Source organism: Apaloderma vittatum, unplaced genomic scaffold (assembly GCF_000703405.1).
Source record: "Apaloderma vittatum isolate BGI_N311 unplaced genomic scaffold, ASM70340v1 scaffold20858, whole genome shotgun sequence".
Lineage (NCBI taxonomy): Eukaryota > Metazoa > Chordata > Aves > Trogoniformes > Trogonidae > Apaloderma > Apaloderma vittatum.
Window position 1 is genome coordinate 12,130 of NW_009730461.1, and position 24,456 is coordinate 36,585.

The 24,456-nt window shown below is 38.1% G+C and overlaps 1 protein-coding gene across 1 annotated transcript; it reads left to right on the forward strand.

Annotated features, from left to right (window-relative positions):
• Nucleotides 1-24,203, forward strand: LOC104268975 (chromosome unknown open reading frame, human C7orf60). The gene is made up of 4 exons (XM_009874826.1): nt 1-136; nt 10,197-10,370; nt 17,567-17,681; nt 22,741-24,203. Exons 1-4 carry the CDS (start codon nt 66-68, stop codon nt 23,368-23,370), a joined length of 990 nt encoding a protein of 329 aa, XP_009873128.1. The 5' UTR covers nt 1-65; the 3' UTR covers nt 23,371-24,203.
• The last annotated feature ends 253 nt before the right edge of the window (nt 24,204-24,456 follow it).

Consider the following 24,456-nt stretch of genomic DNA (forward strand, 5'->3'; position numbering starts at 1 on the left):
ACTTTGATAAGATCTGGCGTGAGCACTGCGAGGACGAGGAAACTCTGTGTGAATATGCTGTGGCAATGAAAAACCTTGCAGATAATCACTGGGCAAAAACCTGTGAAGGGGAAGGCCGAATTGAATGGTGTTGCAGGTAAATCTTATTGTATTTGAAAGATGCAATTGCCAATATTTAAGATGTGCTCTATAACGTGTTAATGACTTATTAGTTCCTAAACCAACTACCTTCTTACTGTTCAATTTATAGGTTATGAAGTGTTTGGCTATGAGGTGACTTTTTAAAGTATCTGCAGCAAACAATTTTTTTTCCCCCCATCAAATACTAAAGCTGTTTGCAATTAAACCTATGTAGTAATTTTCCATATGTTTGAACCTAAACTGAGCAAATGCAGTGAGTGTAGCTCAAGTTTAATTTTCAGGGCTTTAGTTTGTTTTGTGTGTACAATAGTGTTTGATCTCCAAATGCAAATCTCTGGTGCTTAATTTTCAAGTCTTAATCTCCTGCAACAGACTTTAACCTCTGTGGAACTTGTTTTAAATGGATTTTAAACTTTAAAATTCCTCTAAGTCATAAACATCTAATTTTTGTTGTGCTATCCCAAATGTAGAGTCATGAAGTAAGTTCAGCAAAACTGTTTCAGTCTTTGAGGAAAATAAACTCCTAAAAGAGGAGAAATGTTTGTCACTTAAGAATCCTGCACACAGTAGGTATCCGAGGTATGAAATGGAATCTCCACAGCAGAATAAAACAAAATATTGTTGAAATATAACTGTGGGAAGAGAATTTATCAATGGTCCTACCTTTGGGAATGACTTTAGACAAGAGAAAAGTATTATTGTGTACCAGTTTGTAGGTCCTGTCGGCGAGCATTACAAAGTGCTGAGTAAAAGGCAGCAAAGAACAGCAGATGTCATATTGTTAAATTTAAATTCATGAGTCTTTTGAGCCCATAAAACAATAAAAAGGAAGGAGTAATGATTGTGAAACAGCTGATCTATATTGATGGCAACTTCAGCTGGTCTGTGGCTTCTGAAACTGGAGCAAGCAATAACAACCTAGTTTCTTTTTTTTCCCTACCATAGACTCTTAAATATTTGAAAACCATTCTTTCATATATCAATCTTTCGTCATTTAGCTAAAAAAGCCTCCAAAACCATAATTAAGTGTTTCTTTATGGACCCTTTTCCGGATGTCTTGTGTATCCTTATCTGAGTTCCAAGAGAGCTGAATCAATAGCAAAGAACTATGCCAAAAAATGGACATAGAGTTCCAGTGGCCTTGTCAGGGATAAATAAAATGGAGAAATATTACTGAGGTTGTAGTAAACTCTTGGTATGCTGTTGACCTTGTCTGGTGGTTTTTCTGTGGGGTTTGGTGGAGGTTTTTTGTTTGTTTGTTGTTTGGCTGTTTTTTCTTTCTTTCTTCTGTTGGTCTGGCATTGATTTATGTGCACTTCTGATCTCCAGTTGCCTGTGTCTTTTTTTTTTTTTAATAGACTTCCTCAGTTGCTAGTTGTTTTTCTTGAACTTGTGCTATTAATTATGTCTGTGGAAATGCTGAAATTTGTATTTCTTCTTACTAAATTATACTCTCTTGAATCATACTGAATTCTTATATTGCAATTTGTTGCAGCACCTTCCCCCCTCCCCATCCCAGCTTGGCATTGTTTGCACATCAGTTAAGAGGAGGACTGACTGTTCCAATGCTCAGGTTATCTGTGAAAAAACTAATTGTACTGGATCCAGGGCAGATTCCTACAGAACATTGCTTGATGTTTTCTTACAATTTGACTGGCAACTAATATGTGAAACTTTTTTCAACAAAGCTGTGTGCACTCACTTTAATTTCAGCTTGACAGTGTTCCCTTAGCTTGTGACTGTGGCTGTTAACCCTGTAGGACAGGGATAATGGCCTGTGTAGTGAAGGTTTTTGGCTCTCTGTCTCACTTGATTTATTTTTTTTTTTTGTACTTTCTACAAGAGTTACAAACTGAACAGTTAAATAAGCATCCAGTTAGGGTCTGGCAGCATGAACTCATACTGAGAAGAGAATCCACTTTGTAAGAAACACTAAAATGCTCTGTCTCAGTATTAAAGCTCCAATTAAAGTGTGCACCTTTCCAGTTTGCAAAGTCAAGGGGTTGGGAGTTTTGCATCAGGAAGAGAAGTGTTTTTAATGCCCTTGTGCCTCAGATTAAAACGGGGCCTGGATGGCTCTGTGCCACAGCATATCAGATTGACTTCGTGTTCTGCAGTGTTTTGATTACTTCTCAAGGGGCCAAGAGGTGTGCCGAGCAGGTGGCAGATCCCAATGTTGTTACTCCTCCTTGTGTCTGGGTCCGTAATTGCATGCGAGGGAACCTGACTTGCATTAGATTTCAGTGAAAGGTTTATGCTCGGTGCTTTCACTGTGTCCCCTTGAGAGCAGGAAGGTAGCTGATGTATTAGATGAAGTTTGAGAGGGGAATGCTGAAAATACTTTGGAATCACTGGCGTGTCCCTGATGAAGAAAGGATAGTCTGAAGGTTTTTTTTTTATTTTCGTTTGAAGGAGGATCTTTTCAGAGATCTGAAACAGAGAAGTAGGTTTTTCACTAGTGAAATAAAGCTCTTTTTTTTTTCCCCTCTTCGTTTTCCTTGTATTCTTATAAACAAGCACCTGATAAAGTATTTTATCAGAGTGCAGAATAACTGCTAGAGAAGCCATATGTACTTCTCAGGATCAAGAATAACAATTTTTTTTCAGCATTCTCCTTTCAAAAGTCTTTCTAGCTATTTAGTTGAAGACACTGGAAAAATGCTTATTCTGACCTTAATTCTTAAACCAGATCACATAAAACTTACTGTTTTACTTCTTCTTCACTTCTTGACTTAAACAAGCACATATCCAGACTTCAGAAGCTGTAAAAGATGGAAAGCAGTACATGATAAACTGAGCTGATGACCATATGCTGGGTTGCGTAGGGCCAGTTTCATTTTTTTGGTTCAGGGCAACATTATAACACTGTTAATTGGGGACAGGTAAGGGGGGAAGAGGGATTAAAACTTTATCTCCCTTCCAGATGCAGTTTAATGATCTCAAGTGATAGTGTAAAAGGGCTGGGTAACACTCAACTGTCCTTCCCTTGCTTTCTTTTTATATCTTTAGAAAACCGAATGTGGAGTAGCAAATGTTATTTGGAAATTAACACTTCTATTTCTCTTTCATTTATATTACAACACAAACCTTAAACCAAAATAGAGTAAGATGATGCTTACCCTGAATAATTGTTCTAACTCTTAATTTTTGCTGGCATAGGTAGGCTAGTGAACCTTTCTATGAACAGTGAATTCAGCCTGTTCTGGTTCTAGTTAGAACAAAATAAGCTAGACCAGCAGGTTTACTTCTTTCTGTTGCTTTTGCATCGGTGTTAAGACTTGTGTTGACTTGGCTTTTTTTTTTTTTAACTAACAAACCCCCAAATCTGCACTTCTATCATGGCAAAACACTAGACCTGCACTTTTTTTTTCCAAAAAAAAAAAAGTCTTTTGACTGTTTCGTGAGCAAACTGAAGAAATATGGTCTCAATGAAGTTAGTGACAGGTGAGTGTAGAATTGTCTGGAAATACTTGTGCAGAATAGATGTTAGAAGCTATCTTTAAAATGTGATGTTAACTGAGAAGGACACTGCCAGTGTCTGTCCCTGCATCCATTACTAATCAATATTTCTAGTAGCAATCTGCTAGAATAACGTCTGTTTATTAAATCTGCAAATGAGACCAAACAGAAAAGAATTGTAACTCTGAGAGCAGGATTAAAACTAACAGTGTTGTTGCTAACTATGCTAAAAATTACCAACTATACAAACACAGGCCAGGAAGTAATTGGTTGTGTCAGTCTTTTAGAAAAGCATTTGGATTCTGTAGTAGGCCAAAAGCAGAATATAAAACAGTCATGGGATACTTTTGCAATAAAGGCAAATACCATACTGCAGTGTGTTAATGAGACTGTCCACAAGATATGTAAAGTACTCCTCTGAGTTTATTTAGCATTGCTCTTAGCCAAAATAACACCGTGGCCAGTGGGTTTAAAAAATAACAACAGCTCAACTCCAAAAAAGGTAAAGAAATTATCAAAAATAATTTTTTTTTTCCCTCTCACAAAAGCTTTGGAGTTTTCTTCTAGAAATTGAAACTGTCAGCTCAAAAGAAGAGAAGGCTGAGTAATCTCTTATGAGAATAACAGATCTCTGCTAGAACGGGAAAACTGATCCCGTTTGTGTTTGTAAGATTGAAGGAATGAACATGGGAAGTCCTTTCAACATTGTTTTGCCGCTTTTTTGATGGGTGATTCAGTTTCAGGAGGATGGACTTGAGAGAGGTGGTGTAAACAAGAGGAGGGAACAGTCTTTATTTTTGCTTTTAAATACTACTTTGTTCTGACAAAACCATATCTGTTTGTTGAATGCTAGATCTAATTATATCATATGCTAACTGCTGGCTATTTCCAAGTTCTCTGAATATTTGGTAATGAAGGATATTGTCTCCAGAACCTGGTTTGTGGTGGAGGGGTGGACACTACACCAGAGAAACATCTGGTTACAAATCTGATTGCATTTCTGAAAAGGAAAAGGTCTCAATACCCTAGAACTGAGCTCAAGTGTGATGAATAAAATGGAAAACTGTACTGTATTCAAGTTTCTCAACTTGAAGTTTAACAAAATATACTTATGATGCTAAAAACTTTACATTGAGAAACCTAGTGCTCTCACCTGTGCTGAATACAAGATTTCATTAATCTGAAGCTGGGTACAGGTCCAGAGGAAACTTTTCTGCTCTTCTATGTATGATCAATGTGTACAAGTGCAATTGAGAATTCTCCCTTCATTAATTTTTTTTTTTTTGATATTGGGGGTGTGGGTTGTGGGTGGGTTAAACCTGCAGAAGAGTTAACACTTTTTTCAGGCTCTGTGAGTTGACATTAATGAACTTATTCCTCAGTGTGTGGGAGGAAGGGAGAAATGTCTTGCAGACTGAAACCATGGTGAGAAGACCAGACTTTCCTTTAGCTTGGAAGGAGAGTATGTTATTTTTCACTGTACCCTCACTGAACTTGAATATTAGGTTTTGGTTAGTAAATATTGTAAGCAATCTAAGTCAAGCTTGCCCCTTCCTCATTATGAAGCAGAAGGAAAGAGATGAACTGTGTCAATTCTTAGCCTGCAAAACTGGCTGCTGAAACCCTTGAGCATTGGTAACAGCTATCAGAAACTGCTTTTTGCCATGAAGAAAGCTGACCATGCCAGCTTTAATTTTGTTGTTATTACTTGATGAGAACAAGTAATTACTGATTCTTTCATGGCTTTTAAATTTCACATGGTGCTTCTTTGGCAATTCTTCCTTCCTTTTTTTCTTCTTTTCTCTTTTTTTTTTCGTTATATATTCTCTTGAAACCCTGGCTTTGGTCACTGTATTCAAAAATGAAGCTTCTTTTTCATTGCTGGAAAATATTAACAAAAGAATATGTATTCGTACTTGCTTTTACTGAAACTTCCTATATGTGTCCAGCCCAAATGGTGGAACACAGGGCAGTTTGTTTACTGTTTGAAATCTGAAGGAGAACAAGTTTAACTGAGGAAATACCTAGATGATGTTTATTTAAAAAAAAAAAAAAAGCCACACCCACAAAACAGCAAAGATATGAACTGGACACTTCACCTGTCTCTCTGCCACCAGACTTAAAACAGTTTGAACCTGAAATGTTTATTTTGGAGTTTATATAAACTGTAGCAAGTGTTAGCTCAATTAGCACTGACATTGCACAATTCTTCACAAACAAGTATGCTAATTGTAGAGTTAGTATTGTATCATCAAAGTCTGAAGGCTTAAATGTCAGTTAAAAATTGAGCCCTGTTAGTTCCAGAATTATTAAAATAGATTCCTTAATTTTATTTTTGTTGGCAATTAAGAGATGCTGCGTTCATTCCTTAAGACAGTTGTTAAATGTAGAATCTTATATAACTGCATACTCAAAACCACGGTGTGATCAATGACAGCTTTTAATGGCCATGGAATTAAATATGTGGCTACATCCACAAGTTACCATGGGGTAGAGTGCAGAGCACGTTACCTCCCGGTGCAGGGCCTGCTCATGTGCTCACTGTTACCCCACAGTAGGTGTAAGCTCAGCTTTGAGGAGAGAACTACATAGACAGCTCCTCTGAGGCCTCAGGAGCCAAAAAGGCAGCTCCTGCCAGAATCTGTAGCTTCAGAAAGGTGTAAATTGGAGATAGCCCTCAATGATTAAGACATGCAGTGGTGCCTGGGGGTTTTGTTTGGATGGTTGGATTTGGTGGGTTTTGTGGTTTCAGGGTTTTTGTTAGGTTTTTGGGGTTGAGATTTGGTTTCTGCCTTTTTTTTTTTTTTTTTTTGCTTCAACATGGTGCTGTACAGGTATGCACACTGGGATCCAAGTGTGGATTAAAGAATTATACCCAGTCTTGGGCCTTTCTGTGGCTCTGGCCCCTCTGTCCACCAATGAAAACCTAGGAGCAGAATATGCTTCTCCTCATGATTGACCTTAATAGTGTCTTATGTGCAGGCAAGGAAGGTCAATTAAGGAAAATACAGAATTATGAAGAACTCGGTTGATGTGATAGACAGGAGTAGAAGGACAGAAAAAATACTCATTTGCACAAGTACTGAAAATGAGAAAGAATGGCTCTTCAGTGGCAAGAGGAACTTAAATTACACTTCACAGGTAGATAGTTCTCCAGTGCAACAGCTCATGAAATGTGAAGCTGGGCAATGTACCAGCTTCTAGCGAATTAAGAAGTTGATAACATCAATAGTGGAGGAGAAAAAAAAACATTCTTCTGAGGTTGTGAACTTTTTGATCCATTCTGACTTATATGTCAACATCAATGGCAGCGCAACACTATTAAAACTGCCATTGGTTCTGCATGTTTTAAAAGATGCAGTGAGAAAAAATAAAAATAAAGAATAAAAATAAAGAGATTGCAAGATCCTAACAGAGTAGTAAGGTAGCTGATAAACAATGAGGAATTTATTTTTTTTTCTGAGTTTTCTTTCCTTGACTAAATGACACACAGAAATAAATAGTTCTAAACTGATCATATGCTTGTAAACAAATAATATAGTATAGTGTGAAATACAGTTTTATTAGCAAACCAGCAATAATTCAAGGGTTTTTTTCTAGGTTTCTCTTTTGTTTACTGATGTTTTGATCTCTTTCCTGCTAAGTTAAATGACTGGCTTCTTCTACTTTAACCATGTTGATTTTAGAGTTGTCTTTCCATACACACAGTCTTTAGTGGATGGACTTTGTATGGTTTCACAGTCTGGGAGGTATTGCAGCCTGGACTCCTGTTCATGCTTCTGCATGTCATCTCACTCCATACTGTAAGATATGGATTTTATTTCTTTATTCTGCTGGATAAAGCACTGACTGGATGGACAGGCCCAAAGAGTGGTGATCAGTGGAGTTAAATCCAGCTGGCAGCCAGTCACAAGTGGTGTTCCTCAGGGCTCAGTGTTGGGACCATTTCAGTTTAACATCTTTATTGATGATCCTGATATGGACATAGAGTTTGTCATCAGTAAGTTTGCAGATGACACCAAGTTAGGTGGGAGTGTTGATCCGCACAGAGGTAGGGAGGCCCTACAGAGAGACTTGGACAGATTAGATGGATGGGCCAATGTTAATGGGATGAGCTTCAGCAAGGCAAAGTGCCAGGTCCTGCACTTGGGCCACAACAACGCCATGCAGCGCTACAGGCTTGGGGAAGTGTGGCTGGAAAACTGCCTGGCAGAAAGGTATCTGGGGTTTCTAATCGACAGGCGGCTGAATATCAGCCAGCAGTGTGCCCAGGTGGCCAAGAAGGCCAACGGCATCCTGGCTTGTGTTAGAAATAGTGTGACCAGCAGGAGTAGGGAGGTGATTGTCCCTCTGTACTCAGCATTGGTGAGGCCCCACCTTGAGTGTTGTGTTCAGTTTTGCGCATCTCAATACAAGAGGGATCTCAAGGTGCTGGAGCTGAGTGCAGAACAGGGCAACGAAGCTGGTGAAGGGCCTGGAGAATAAATCTTATGAAGAGCGATAGAAGGAGCTGGGACTGTTTAGTTTGACAAAGAGGAGGCTGAGGGGGGATCTCATAATGCTCTACAACTACCTGAAAGGACATTGTAGAGAGGTTGGTGCTGGTCTCGTCTCACAGGTAATTAGCAATAGAACAAGAGGGAATGGCTTCAGACTGCAACAGGGTAGGGTTAGACTGACTTTAGGAAAAGTTTTTTCACAGAAAGAGTAGTCAGACACTGGAATAGGCTGCCCAGGGAGGTGGTTGAGTCACCATCCCTTGATGTGTTTAAAGGTCATTTATATGTCGTGTTGGGTGATATGGTTTAGGGGTGAGCTTTGTAGAGTAGGGTTAATGGTTGGACTCGATGATCCCAAGGGTCTTTTCCAACCTGAATGATTCTATGATTCCACTGAGCTTAGCTGAAAATAGCTTTGGTCACTGAAGAATTGTAACTATAAACTTGTTGATTATAAATATAATGTTTATTGAGTTGTTTCTTATATAGCTGTGTTTTCTTCTCCAAGGGTACAGTCTGTGTTTTAGACTTCTTATATTTAGTGTAAGAACACCTAGGGCCTACTTGAGCAAGTAAAACTTGCGTGTGCTTTCAGCTTTAGACACAGGTTAGTTCTGATCTTGAGGTCCTTTAAGCATGTCAGCACAGAATTGTGTCCAGGATAACTTATATTTCCCCCCTTATGGCAAGAATTAGTAACCTGGACATAATGTGCTACTGTAATTATGCATTTGTTGACTCAGGGTGGCACTTCAGGAGATGGTTTAGCATTAGCGTGGTGTAGGGCAGTAGGTTGGACTTGATGATCTTAAAGGTCCTTTCCAACTTTTATGATTCTATGATTCTGTCTTGGGGTAAAGCAACTTCTGTCTGTACCTGTTGGATTGTGGATGTTTCCCTTTAAGAAACTCAACTTCAATGACTTTTTTTTCCCCTTTCACATTTTATGTGGTGGAGAGACTGGATGTATTTGGTGCCTATAATATGACCCACCCTTAGATAAGGCTTGTATATTCCAAGTCCTTGTATCTATTTGTGATTTAAATGCAGTATTATATCAGCATGTCCTTTCCTGAATCTGTGATGTGAAATACTCTGTTATCTTCTTGATCCTGCTTTGTATAAGGTGTTATTAAACTACACTTGAATGTATGTTTTCTGGAATGTTTCCTTCAAAGCTCTGAAGATTTGTTCGATGAAATTGAGTGAATTTCAAGAAAGCATCATAAAAATGGGTTGTTATGAAAACATCATTCAAAAAAGTACTACTTCTGTTAAACTTTCTGTGCAAATATTTGGCTGGCACATCTAATTAAAAATGCTGCTTTGTGCACCCTCAGTCAGGCTTTTAAATTTCACAGCAACAATTTTTTTCCAATCCTAGTTCTATTTTGTGGGTAAAATTCAGTTATTCTCAGACATAATGTTTCTTCTCATATACCAGTGGTGACTACTGGTTGAAGTACACAGGAGCAATTTTTTTTTTATAACATCTGTTCCTTTAAACTGGTTAACATTTCTGTTCAAGTATGACTAGATTATTCTGGTTCCTGTTGACAAAACAATTACTGAAGATATCTGTAACTTAAAACCAGGGAAACTAAACTGAAATTCAAAACTGGTGTATGTAAGTTAGGCTGTAAGCCTGGCTTATGTTTCTTTTTCTCCATAGATCTGCCTTGCAAGACACCAATATTTCAAAAGCCCCTGCATTTGTGGGAAGCTACTTAATAACTCTTTGCACCTTACTTGGACAACTGTGGTGTTCAGATGACAGCTGGGGTTTGTCCTCTGGGTGATGTTCTAAGAAGACTTGTGCTGTCTTATTCTAAAAGTCTGGTTAGAATTATTTTGAGTCCATTTACTGAACTGTGACTTATGGCCTAATTTCTGTTAATAAAACACCACTCGACTTCAATTGTGTCTTTGGGTATTTCACATCTTTCCTAAAGCTGATTTATTGCAGTTGTGTTAAAACCTAGAATTATTTAAAAGCTGACAGCACTTGTGTCTCTTAAATCTCTGTTTTATGTCTCATAGTAAAGACCAAAAATAGCATTCTGTGTTTCTGGGGAATTTTCCTTTTTGTCTTTTCAGTGTATGCCGAGAATATTTTCAGAATGGTGGGAAAAGAAAAGCACTTGAGAAAGATGAAAAAAGAGCACTTCTTGCTTCTAAGACCACTCCAGCTTTAAACGTTCCCCAGGCTCCCAAGATTGAAGATCCCTTCCCAAACTTTGGCTTGACAAGTCATGAGGCTATAACAGAAGAGTAAGTTTTACTTGTTTTCCAGATTTTTTTTTCCCCCCTCTCTTTGTGTGGTAAGACTTATCTCTGGACCTTTTTTCCCCCATAACATGCTAGATTCTTTAATAGTTATGAAGTGACATTTTCATGTGAATACATACACGTTTCAAGAAATACTCCTTGCAGTATATTGCGGTGGATGCCATTAAAAAAATTGCTTGAGAATGACAACTTAGTCATCTTCATTTAAGTGCTAAAGCAGTTTCACTTTAGCCTGTCATTGGCGTGCAATGCAATTTATATTAAACCTTGAGGTGAAATAAGGGAGACGGTAATTAAGTTAGAATCTAATGGCTGTTCAGCACTGTTGAAAAGTCAATTGCTTATGTAAGTACTAAGTGCCAAATGTAAATATCAGAGTACTTAAAACTTTCTCTTCATAAATAATTGCAGAGAAACTCTTGATTCCAATTATACACTTCAAAAGCAATTTTGAATTATAACCCTTAATTTTACATGTGCTAGCTTTCTGGTGACTGGATCTCCAGAAATTGTAGTATCCTTGAGGTATTTTCCTAACAACAGATTTAATTTTGTTGTTGACCTTCACTCAACTAAGACTTCTATTTTTGGCATTCAGGAGTAGCTTTATTATTTCAATTACAGTCCCATCCTCCTTTTTTTCCTAAATAGTGTGGGTCATGTTTGTGGCTACTCTATATGTGATGGAAAGGATTTAATATTTTGCATGTGTAATGGAATAATGAATGCCTAAACATATTATCATTAAACATTACATTTATTGACTTGCTTCTGATTCTGTATAGACCAGTTCTTATAACTGTCTGCAATAGTGTTTTTTCTGTTCTGTGAAGAAACTTTTTCTCCCTTATTGTAGCATATCTTCTGGGATCAGCACTTACTTTAAGTTAGATACAGTATAGTTAGGAAAGGAATGAACACGTTACTAGTGTTACTAGCAGATGTGTCTGTCCTTTATAAACTGCTATTTTTTGTGGCCTCTCGTGTTTGTAAAGTAACTTGCAAAAGACATAAAGATCTCAAATGCCTATAGAGCTGAATAGTTACATGCAAAATTAAAACATTTTCCCGGTTGTCATATTATGACAAGACAAAACGGATGCTTGCAAAATGAAGGTAGTGGCTTCTGATAAGCCAACTTCCCCCTCAGACTCATCTTTTTAGTGCTTGTTTTGCTAAATTAGCCTCAGAATAAGTTCTTGGTTTTGTGTGAAAGGGCCTGGCAGTTCTCATTAAAGGGCTGATGACATACTAATATTTCATAACATCTCAATAATGCTGGTGTTTGTTAACATGCAAGTTTAGCACTGCTATAAGTAGCAGTTTGTTGGTACTTGTTTGTTAAAATCAATAGGTTTGATGATCTTATGATACTTAAAGTTGATTTCTCTTCCAGTGGGAGGCCTTGTCATGGTAAAGCATTAGCACTGTCTTTGCATGTGCTCTGTCTTCATACTTTGTACATTTTATAATGCCCATTGTGTAGCTAACTTCACAGCAGTTTCTTGTTACAAGTAGTCTGTAGCCTTACCTTTTTTTCTGACTAATGCAAATAGTAGGTAGTGAATAGAGCAGTTGTTCTTAAATAATTTTAAAAGCATTTGTTAATGCAGTGAGTGATGATTATCTTCATTCTCAAAACTTTAAAAATGCATACACCCATAAAGACATACCTGGCAACAGCGAGATTCATAGTATTTTCCCGAATAAGCAACAAAGGATAGTGAGGTTCTTAGTAGCTGTAGAGACCTTAAAGCAGCAAGGCATAGCTTTTCTCTGTTACTGCCCAGAGAAATCAAAATTCAATTTCTTCCTCTATGCCCTATAAAGGAATTTATTTATCAGAAGGCTAAATGGATTAGGTATTACACAAAGTACACTTTCCTCTTGAAATGTTTTTCTGCCTTGTCTACTCTGATCCATTAGTGAAGTCTGAATCCTAGTAAGGTCTTGATACAAGGTGTGTGACGGGGAACCTACACACACTTACTCAGATACTGTCACTCCATTCTGGTCATATAATGCCACAAATAAGTTGTGGGGTTTGTCTATAGGTATGGCTAAGCCTTTGACTTTTTGTGTTACCTTGGGAAGCATGGAGACAATAATTTTGTTCTTCCCATATATAATCCTCTCCCAAGTAGTAGTAAAACCAGCTTACTTGTGTAGAATCTTTTTCTGAGCCTACCTTTACTGGCAAGCTATTGTAGGGAGACTATACTTCCCTAGGTAGGCTGGAAAGCTAGCTCAGGAATAAAAAGTTCTATAGGTAGTAAAAAAGATGCTGGGAAACACGGAGAGAAGTCGAAAGCACTCAGCCAGCTCTTAAAGGTGGTAGTAGGAAGCACTGTAGGAACGAAATGTGCCAAGTTTACTTGGAACTTTACTCAGAAAGTCACTTGGCTACTTTGAACTTGCTTCCAGTTGATCATGTTGCTCACTACTTTGCCAGATTAAAAGCGGTGAGTCTCACAGAAAGAATGAATGTGAACACTCCTTTTTTTTTACTTTGATCTATATGAAAAGTAATGTGTTGTGCACAGCACTTCCTTCTATCCCACAAGAGGAGGAGATTTTGTGGTTCTAACAACTGCACCTGTTGTGAAGCTGGACATGAAAGTGGCTGAGCCTTGAAAGATAAAAGTGGCTGTTATCTGCTGTTTTATGGCTCCTCCCTTCAATACATCGGTCCGCTCTTTGTTCTCTTTTTGAGTATTGTGTCTCTTTTTTCATCAAATAAGCAGTCTTACTTTCTGTTCTTAATGATAAAAATCACAAGCTTTTTTTGGTATGGATTCTTCTCTGGTGTTGGTTTCACTATCTCTTAAGGTATATCCTATCATTCCTTTCATGTGTATCTCAGCAAGCTAGACCTTCCCACTGGATATCTTTATGCATGGTGGATGTTACCAAAGATTTGAAGCATAATGGTTGTTGTCACTCAGAACCTGATATATAACTTGTTCTCCTCTTCTGACAGCAGCATAAGGCTTCTGAATTTTTTTCCCTTCTATCCTTGATAAATGAGTAATTTAAAACTGTAAACTAGGAGATCAGCACTGGAAGTGATTAATTTTAGAGATAGTACTTTATGGTCATATAACTGCTCATATTCTATTTACTTCCAGGAGAAAGTGTCACTTACCTGTACAGCACTTAGTTGAGTAATAGCTGCATTCAGTAAAGTTCTTGAAATAAAGAAGTATGGGATATATTTAAAATGCACTGGTCTCCCAGGTTATGTACACTTCTTTACCAGTTCCTGATCTTTAACTCCTCAGATTTTGTTTTTATAGCTGTACACTAACACACTGGGGAACTATGGATTCAAGATGTGCTTGGAGATTACCTACAGTGGCCAAGTACTTCTCTTGTTTTTAATGTTGCTTTGACTGAAAATTTATTGATAATCACCCTTCAACCCTCTATTTACTAACAATGAAAATTTTTATATGTAGCCCTGTAAATGATTCAATAGAAAAAGTTCAAACTGTTGGGTGCTAGTGGGGCTGTATATTTCAGGTTGGGTTTTTTTGACATGTAGATGCACACATCAGTCTTTGATTGCAGATGCACAAACAAGTTGTGTTTTGAAGTGGACCTGAACGAATTGTTTAACTCCAGCATTTCATAGAATCATAGAATGGCCTAGGCTGGAAGGGATCTTAGAGATCATTTAATCCAATCTCCCTGTCATGGGCAGGGACACCTCTCAGCTAGATCAGGCAACACATGGGGACCAAATGGGGATCGAACCCGCGGCCTTTGCAGTTGCAAAGACGGAATAAACAACAAGGGCCTCCAAATTCACAATGTAAGGAAACTTAAAAAAAAATAAAGAACAGTGTCTTTGATTGTAGGATGCATTCAACAGCTGAGTCCTTGATATTAGTGGTAACTGAGTGCAACATTCAAATTCTAATTCTTTTAAGAGGGACAGTGTATCAGGTTAGACAAACTAAATGCCAAAACCTTTAAATATTGACGAGACGGCTGACTGTTAGTACTTCTGTACAGGTGTATTGATCTTATCTGATGCTACATTACATATGCTGGTAACTGCCTTAGTCATAAAGAAAATGTGTGCGGTTGCAAACTTGAAGACCGTGAATGTTCCTTTAGGTGTTGGTTAAGGGGACTGTGCTTCGGAAGATAAGAATGCTTTCAGAGGCAAGCCAGCTGTCACTATCCTGAAAATTTGCAAGCATATTTTTTCTTCTCTTTTTTTAAGCTATATATTTAACTTGAAGAAAAGAGCAACGATGTCTTTAACTTCATAAAGGCATTTTGGATTGTTTTTGCAGTTGATGTCGGGGCTTCCCAAGAAAAGGCAAATCTCACCTGCCAGCCTCTAGCCTATCTTCTGCTGTGCTATAGTGGGAGCTGCCAGCAGACAGTACAGAAATGTCTTCTCCTTGTTTCTTTAGTCTACTGTTTTCTTTCTCCCTCTCCTCCAGTTTTTTCTTACTCCAGGAAATTTTGGAACCTGGTTGAGATGATGATGGACCAGTTATTCAGTGTGTGAGGTTTTTTCCGTTTTCCATGAGTTCTGGGACTAAAGTATTGTTACAACTGGCAGCTGAAGTTGCTAAGCCACTAGCTGTCATATACAAGAAGTTGTGGCAATTCACTGAAGTTCCTGTTAACTGGAGAAGGGGAAACATAACCCTCATTTCTAAAAAGGGAAAAAGGAAGATTTGCAGAACTACAGGCCAGTTAGTCTCACCACTTTGCCCAACAAGATCATAGAGTGAATCCTCCTGGGAACTGTGATAGGGCACATTGAAAATAAGGAGGTGATGTGCCACAGCCAACAGGGATTCACTATGGGCAGATCATGCCTTACAAATTCGGTGGCTGCCTACGATGGGATTTACAGTGTTGTGTTGGAGGATAAGGGAAAAGCAAGTGACGTCATCTTCTTGGACTTACGCAAAGCATTTGACAGTGTCCCATACAACATCCTCGTCTCTGAATTAGAGACATATGGATTTGACAGATGGACCACTCGGTGGATAAGGAATTGGCTGGATGGTTACACTCGAGTTGTGGTGACAGCCTGATGTCCAGTTGGAAACCAGTGACAAATGGCGTTCATCAGGGGTCAGTATTGTGACTGGTGCTGTTTAACATTTATGTTGTTGGCACAGGCAGTGGGATCAAATGCACCCTCAGCAAGCTGTGTGGTGCAGTCAGTATGCTGGAGGGAAGGGATGCCATCCAGAGGGACCTTGACAGGCTTCAGAAGTGGGCCAGTGCAAGCCTGGTGAAGTTGAACAAGGCCAGGTGCAAGGTCCTGCACATGGGTCGATGCAATCCCAACCACACATACAGGCTGGGTGATGAGTGCATTGAGAGCAGCCCTGCAGAAAAGGACTCGGGGATGTTGGTGGATGAAACACTGAACATGAGCCAGCAATGTGCGTTTGCAGCCCAGAAAGCTAGCCACATCCTGGGCTGAATCAAGAGAAGTGTGGCCAGCGGGCAGAGGGAGGTAATTGTGCCCCTCTGCTCTGCTCTCATGAGACTATCTGCAGTACTTTGTTCAGCTCTGAGGCCCCCAGCGTAAGAAAGACATGGACCTGTTGAAGTGAGTCCAGAGGAAGGCCGCAAAAATGATCAGCTGGCTGAAGCACCTCCCCTGTGAGGACAGAGAGACAGAGAGAGTTGTTGGTGTTCAGCCTGGGGAAGAGAAGGCTCCAGGGAGACCTTACAGCGGCCTTCCAGTACATGAGGGGGGCTACAGGAAAGAGTAGGAGGGACTCTTTATCAGACAGGGAGTGCAGTGATAGGACAAGAGGTAAGAGTTTTAAATGCAAAGAGGGTAGATTTAGGCTAGATATTAGGAAGAAATTCTTTACGGTGAGGGTGGTGACAAACTGGATGAGATTGCCCAGACAAGTTCTGGAAGTCTCTTCCCTGGAAGTGTTCAAGGCCAGGCTGGATGGGGCTTTGAGCAGCCTGGTTTGTGGAAGGTTGGGACACCTATCTGTGGTGGCAGATTTGGAACTAGATGATTGTTAAGGTCCCTTCCAACCCAAACCATTCTGTGATGCTATTAAGGTGTCCTCAGCAGTCTATCAACCTCTTTCTGTAAGTCCAACCAGTAAATTATGATTTCTTAAGTTAATCCTACCCCACTGGTTTGGGTTTTTTTCAATCATTATTCTTTTTGTTGTTTGGTAGCATAGTTAAGTATACTAGTATTTAGTGTTACAGCCACTGACCTTCTTACCTGTAATTTCTCCTTAAATAGGAAGTTCATCACACAGTGTCATATAAGGAGACAGATTTTTGGCTTAGTAGAATGTTCTCCAGAATATTTATGGGATAAATACTCATTTTTGAATACTTCAGAAGTATTGTGTTTAGGATTCTTTTTCCTAAACTGGATGGCTACTTTTGACTATTTCTCATTAAAAAGTTTTTGGATATTCCAAAAGAAAATTGATTCCATGGAATGGAATATAAATTTTTCCCCCCTGAGTAGTTTTGAGAGTATACTTCACTTCTTTTAGATGTTTCTAAAAACTTCTCTGTAACTTGATCAGCCAGTTTTTAAGTTTGTGACTCTGCATGGACTCTTTCACAGCATCCATTGAAAATACAATTGGAGCGAAACTTAAAAAAATATTAGCTAACATAAAAAAATATTTATTTTCAGCTAATGTTTAAATGCTTTAGTTGTTAGATTTATTTTTTGTTTACCGTGGAAGACTGTTACGTGTTCTCTTGATAATAAACCAATTATGGCACTTGACTAGATGCCCTTTAAAATGGGACTTACAAGTAGGTTGGTCATAAGAGTTGCCAGTTTCTCTTTTTAAACCCCTGAAATTTTAACTCAGATTTATGTGACTTCAACACCACAAATAAATACCACAAAAGGTAAGTGGGAAACACAAAGTCTGTCTAGTGGGCACAGAAGTTGCCAGTTTAGTGTCTTTCTGCAAATACTCAAGGGAATAGTATTACAGCTGCTCTGAACATAACTCTTCCACTTTAGGACCATCTACTTTACCAATGGAGCTTGGTTCTTTAGGTATCTCAGCAATGCAGATTACTTTTGTAATGTGGTGTTCTATGAGAATTTTCTTGCATTAGTTATCTGAAGTTGCAATTCAGAATATAGATTCAAAAATAACATTTGATAAAACTGAATTTTTGCTGCTTCTTAGATTGCTCCACTCCTTGGGGAAGATCAGATTACTTGATGTTGGTAGCTGCTTTAATCCATTTCTGAAGTTTGAAGAATTTCTGACAGTTGGCATAGATATTGTCCCAGCTGTTGAGGTACGTAATACTTGCTGAATTGCATATAAATTTCATTCTCGGTTATGTTAGAATCCTTCATAATGACTTTAAAAAAATGTATGTTTAATACTGAAATATATATCCAAATATCTGTACTTCAGTAGGAACTGTGGCCCTCCTACTACATCCTTTCCTGTGAACAGGCTCTAACTGAAGTTTAAAAATGTTTTAAAAATATGTTGCCTTTTTGGTTTTTCCCAGGAGTTGTGTCTTTGTAATGCAGTTGTGAATCTGAAAATTGGAAAATTTCAGTAGCTGTCTTTTAATGGCATTTCAGATGACTCCTTGCATCTTTAAAGGCATAAATAAAAATTGAGTAAGCTTATGCTTAGAATTGAACCTCTCAGGAGTTTAATTCCCTGACAGAAGGAAATGATCGTGACTGTACTTGTGTGGGGTTTTCTGGGGAGTTTCAATAACCAGAAGTGCGCTAGAAGGGGAGGGGGCTTTTCTGTTTTCTGCTTTTCTGAAATATTATTATATTTCTGCAATCCTGAGGACAAAATTATCAGTACTTTTGGGGTAAACTGCTTAATTTTCTCTAGGTAGTAATGCATTAATTCTACTACAATAAATTCTGTCTTTTGCACTTGACTCAACTTCTGTCAGTCCTAATAGCATTTATCAACCCAGCAAAAAAACAAGTGAAATGAAAATGAGAAGATACAGAAAGGAATACATTTCTGACAGAAAAGGGAAAAAACTTTGACCATATATGTCTTGACCATTTATTTAAAATCAGACTCTAAAATCAGTGTCCTAAGGTAACCCTCTTGAAATGGAGAGGTAAGAAGTGTGCAAGTACAATTATATAGTTAACCTGAAAGTAATGTTCTTATTTGCGGCAGTGTAGTTTACGTGCTGAGTGCATGCTATTTTCAGCCTGGGACAGAGAAGACTTCAGGGAGACCATATAGTGGCCTTCCAGTACCTGAAGGGGGCCTACAGGAAAGCTGGGGAGGGACTATTGACAAAGACATGTAGTGACAGGACGAGGGGCAATGGTTTTAAACTGGAGCAGGGCAGATTTAGACTAGATATCAGGAAGAAGTTCTTCACTATGAGAATGGTGAAGTACTGGCACAGGTTGCCCAGAGAGGTGGTGGAGGCTCCATCCCTGAAGATGTTCAAGGTCAGGCTTGATGGGGCTCTGAGCAACCTGATCTAGTTAAAGGTGTCCCTGCTCACTGCAGGGAGTTGGACTAGATGACCTTTAAAGGTCTCTTCCAGCCCAACACATTCCATGATTCTATGATTTTGTTGCGGTTACCAGGTTTGGTCCACTAGCAGTTAATTTTTGCATATACACTTAGAGATAATTAAAGATACTCTGATAAATTGCCTTTCAAAGCAATTCAGTGTTAGTTTCATCGAACACAAAGAAACTCTGAATGGTTTCATCTTGCCTAATTTGAAGAATAGGCATCAATTGACCAAACATGATTGCCTTCCACCCCTTAAGGTGTAGAACACCTGCATAGGGCTGTTGGGCATGACAGTGGGCAGTTGGTGGAGATCTGTTGACCCAAATGTTCACTGTTTTCCTGGTGAGCTGCATTGTGTTCTGACCTTGTGAGCTGTACTGACTAGCTCTCCAGGGACTATAATGGGAGCCTAGGTACCTGAAGTTACATGAGCTGAATTCTTGGGTATGCATAGTTAATATTTTGCTATCTACTTTTCATAAGAAAATTACTTTTGTTCTCATGAAAATCTATTTAAATGCACAGTGACCAAAACCATTATGGGAAGAGTCCCAGGAAGGTTACTTCTGTGGATGTAATGGAAGAATGCGAGTAATCCAGGCCAGGAAATAGGTGAGGGAGTAGTCGAGTAGCTGCAACTTTTCTGTACTAGCCAGTTTTTAAGTACAAGGGAATGATAAGATAATTGATTTCTCATTATCTTATGTAGTACCATAGCTTGATGATAGGAACTCCCTGGAGTGCTACTGTACAGACCAACGTAGTTACTGTGAGGCCTGTCTCAGGCTCACCAGCTTCTCTTACTGCCAATCTCATGGATACTTCGGTGCATTCAGGGCACCTTGAAACCTACCTAGCAAGTGCGCTTGGAGTGCAGTTTGTGCATCAAATGCATCTGCCAGAAAATAAGCTTCGGCCCACCTCCAAAAAGAAATGAATAAGCCGTGACGTATTCCAGATGATTCTGCTTTGATCTGCAGCAGCATCAGAGCCTCCTGAATGAATTTGTCTTTGGGCCAGCTGTTGCCTGCGTTGATTTAAGATTTCACTGTAACAACCAGAGGGTTCTTACGGTAGTTAATGTCATCTTCTGACCTGAAAAGTTGATCTGATAACTTCGTGGTAGAAGCTGAAAATAGGAGAACTAGTAAAATCTTGTGCTTAGCAGATCTTTTAGATAAGATACCAAAATACTTTTGGAAGCACATTCAAGCATAGAAGCTTCTTAAGAAGTCAGTTTCTTGAATAATGTTGAATAGAGAGTTAAATAATTCCTTATTTAATAAAAAACAGATTAATCCACTCTCTGCACATAGAAATGCTTTGGATATAGACTAAGTAGTTGAGTAAAATACTTCAGCTAATTTGAGGAATCAGAGGGATGTAATTGTGAAAAACTAGGAGAGGAACTGAGATGTTAGTTATATAATAAAAGAATAAATGTCTTCAAATTGTTTAGAATCTCTGTTGCATATAGAGAGACTATAAACTGCAGAGATATGAATATGGAAATGTGTTTTCATGAAAAGGTCTTCTGATTTGAGGTGAGGGGGAACTACGTCAGGGAAAGATTAGTGTTCTCTTTAGGTAGGCATTGTTTGCTCATTCTCAGTGTCTTGGTGTAAACTACACGGAGGGAAACATGCAGTGTTAGAAACCAGGAGGAGGGAAACTAAGAGTGGGAGAAGCAGAACAGGTTTCTTCTTGACCTAGAGTTTTTGTTGGCTATTCCTTAAAATGTTCTGCTCGTAACACAGATATTCCAGAGTAAAATTAGCAGTTCTTATTTTCTTAGAGGGGTTTTAATTTATCTACACAAAAAAAACAAACAAAACCACACACAAAAAACACCACCACACAGAAAAGACAGCAAAATTGGAATGGAGAATCTCAGTCTCCACTTTGGGAAAATCCAAATATATTGCTGTGAAACGTGCTGAATGTGTAGCAGGTGTATTAGAGTAAATATAGTCTGAAAAAAAATTTAAAAATGAGACTGGAAGGGTATTGGAATTAAAAATTAGAATATACAAGTAGGATTGTGCTCTTAAATGTTACCTGGTGCAGTGAAATATGACTGTTTCAGTGTCTAGGAGGACTTCAGTCAGTTCAAGACTTGTATATATATTTAGCAATAGCCAGTTTAGCAGCATTTTTGTCAAAAAACTGTGCACAGTTCAAGTTCCACTTGATGCATACTTTCATCCTGAAATTGCCTGTTATTTCTGCGTAACTGTTTTGTGAGTATTTTTCCACTACTCAGAAGTATTTACAGTTGAACTCTTTTTTTCAAGTATATATGCATAACTTCTGACTCTTTAAGTCTTGCTTTTAAGTGAAGTTAGCATTTTATTCTGAACAATTATTCTTCACAGCACTTCTTTCTTTTTAAAACTTACTAGAGGATATAATGAAATCACTACTGTTAATGTCCTGTTCTAAGTGTTACAAGGAAGCAGAATATAGCCCTGAAAGTATAATAGTTGCAATTAATATTTTTTTTTTTAGCCACATAATGCAAGACTCTTTCATGATACATTTTTTTTTTTTTTTTTGGCACATTGGAAACCAAGATTAAAACTACCAAAAAATAAATCATAGATTTTTTTTTCAACCTTGATTACTTTTTATAATTTGCTTCATACTCTTGGAAGAGAGTGTCATTCTATATATACAGAAATAACATTTTCTTCTATTTGGAAACAGTCGTGCTTATCAGTTGCTTTCTGAACACCTTTACAATAGTGTTCTAGTGATCTTTTTTGAATAATGGTTGATCAAACATGCTATAAATATTTTCATGTTATAAAATTGCAGCGGATCTAACTCCACCTTTCAAATGGGCTCCAGAGAATGTTTTGTCTGCTCTCATGTTCACTAACCTGTTCAGAGTGTCTGTCCTTCACTGCACACTCTCTAGGCATTAATAACAATTTTTGACAAAACATTGCCTTAATACCTTTTTTATGAAAGAAGTCACTCCCAGGTTTTGATGAATATGAAGTGTCAAGACTTAAATGCAGTGATGAATAGCATACTATTATTTTTTTTGAATGCTCTCTGATTAAGATTGTTAAGAACTTATTCTTCCGTATGTTGTGGTGTCATTTCCCGTCTTTGACAGCTTGACCACACAAAGGATAAAGAGATGGATTTATAGCTCTTACCTTATTTTTGGAACTGCCCAAACATGCACCGCTATACTTTGCATTTACAGCATTGTTAAAACACAGACCTGAACCGCCGCTGCAAAGCAGTGTACCAAAACTTTTTCTAATGTGTGTTGCCTTGCCACAGATTCTTTCTGCACCAGTAAAGAATGATGCCTTTTTTTTTTCTGAACTGACTAAACTACTACATTTCTTGGATTCCTTTCAAAGAACTGGAAGAGAGACAGATATCAAATTTAGCTTCTAATTACAAACTTCAGGTTTATAGAAACCTATAAAAGGCTTCCAGGATCTGGAGAAACAAAAGCAACATGGCCATATTTAAGTTCTTAAATCATTTGTGAGATAGAACAAATTATCAGATTAACTATTTGGGATAATTTTATGGGGTTTTTTTTGTTTTTTGTTTAAATTAACATGTTTCAGCTGTCAAATCTCTAGTAAATTTACTGCACATATGCAGTTTTGCTTTGCAACTCTGAAAGCTAGCAATATGTATTAAATTGTTATTTTAGATTGTTTAATAGCTAAAGGGATGTTGAACAGGCTTGACATTTCCTGAAGGGAACAGAGAGGCTGTAATTGATTTTTCTGTGGATTTGAATTGTATTTGCTCTTTAACCTTGATGTTTGTTTGGTTTTCTGTCTTTCTCATTCCACCAGAGCGTATACAAATGTGACTTCTTAAATCTTCAAATTCAGCAACCTCTCCAACTGGCACAAGATGCTATAGATGCCTTTCTTAAGCAACTGAAAAATCCCATTGATTCTCTACCTGGAGAACTGTTCCATGTTGTAGTTTTCTCGCTCCTCCTTTCTTACTTCCCATCACCCTATCAACGATGGATATGCTGCAAGAAGGCGCACGAACTTCTCGTATTAAATGGCTTACTGCTGGTAATAACTCCCGATTCCTCTCATCAGAATCGTCGGGCTATGATGATGAAAAGCTGGAAAATTGCCATAGAGTCCTTGGGGTTTAAACGCTTCAAGTATTCCAAGTTTTCTCATATGCACCTGATGGCATTTAGGAAAACTTCCCTGCAAACAACAAGTGACTTAGTTAGCAGGAACTACCCAGGAATGTTGTATATCCCACAGGATTTCAACAGTATAGAGGATGAGGAGTATTCCAACACTTCCTGCTATGTTCGATCCGATACAGAAGACGAACAGCTCGCTTATGGTTTTATGGAGCTGCCTGATGCTCCTTATGACTCGGACTCTGGAGAAAGCCAGTCTAGTTCAATCCCTTTCTATGAGCTAGAAGACCCTATATTGCTTCTAAGCTAATGTAGTCGTTGAAATGCCCTTTCAGTCAAACCTCTCGCTTAACTAATTTTGCTATACTAACATGGGCTCAACATGCAAAAACGGTTTGCATAAAGAAAATGCAAAGGTTTACAGAGTTTGCTATTTTTTTCTACTTTGGAATTTTAAAATTTATTCTTGTATGAAAGTGAAAAAATACAAGTTTTATGCGGATGACTCATGTCATAGCATAAATTCCTGTTACTTTCTTTAGATTTGTATCACTAATTTCTTTTTTTTTTTCCAGAAAGGTACCATTCTTTTCTTTAGTGCTGTGAAGTGTGGATTCTATTTAATTTGCTAAATGTTGTTTCAATATTTTAACTCGATGTGGTGAGCTTAAGGCACTGGAGTTGATGGGCTTCTGAGAAGTATACGTAGGAAAAAATAATTTGCACTTTAATTAAATGTGCAGATAGGTTAAGACACATGTCCCTTCTTAATTATGGAACAAACGTTTTGGTTTTTTCCAAAATTTGTTTCATTCTGGTTAAGCCTGGGCTGGAGAAACTACAATGCGTGCACATTTGATTTTGTTTATTGCAGCCCTCTTGAGATAATGCCAAATGGAGATGATACCAAAACACTGGGATACATTAATCCATAGTTTACGTACTGTGTAATTTCATTGCATAAATAGCGGCTAGAGATGAGATTTCTGAAGAGGTTATCACCCCCCTGAGAAGTATGGTACGTCTAGACAATTTTGTTTCACTTCAAAGCTGGAACACAGTTCTGCAATTTTATGAGTGTACAAGCACTAACATATGTCAGTATTTCCCCAATGATGGTGTTCTGTGTTCTCTTCAAACTGTGTTTTTTGGGGGACGAGGTGGGTTTTGTTGTGTTTTAAAGTAAATTATTTATGCATTTTAAAAAAAAAAACAACTTTAATTGTCTTTATTTGTAGACCTCCCAAGTTATATGGTAACTACAGACTGATTTTGTAATAAGGAACATAATTATACAAGTTTTTCAAGGATATGCATATGTGCACAAAGCCATGTATTCAGACCACACAAGTGGAGTTAATGTACAATATTTGTTTGCTTATTTAGACCCCAAAAT

Excerpts from the sequence above, each read along its gene's own strand:
- LOC104268975 (XM_009874826.1), top strand. The coding sequence starts at position 66 with ATGAAAAACCTTGCAGATAATCACTGGGCAAAAACCTGTGAAGGGGAA. Across the intron at positions 10,371-17,566 it reads CATGAGGCTATAACAGAAGA|ATTGCTCCACTCCTTGGGGA; the intron begins GTAAGTTTTACT and ends GCTGCTTCTTAG. Across the intron at positions 17,682-22,740 it reads ATATTGTCCCAGCTGTTGAG|AGCGTATACAAATGTGACTT; the intron begins GTACGTAATACT and ends TCATTCCACCAG.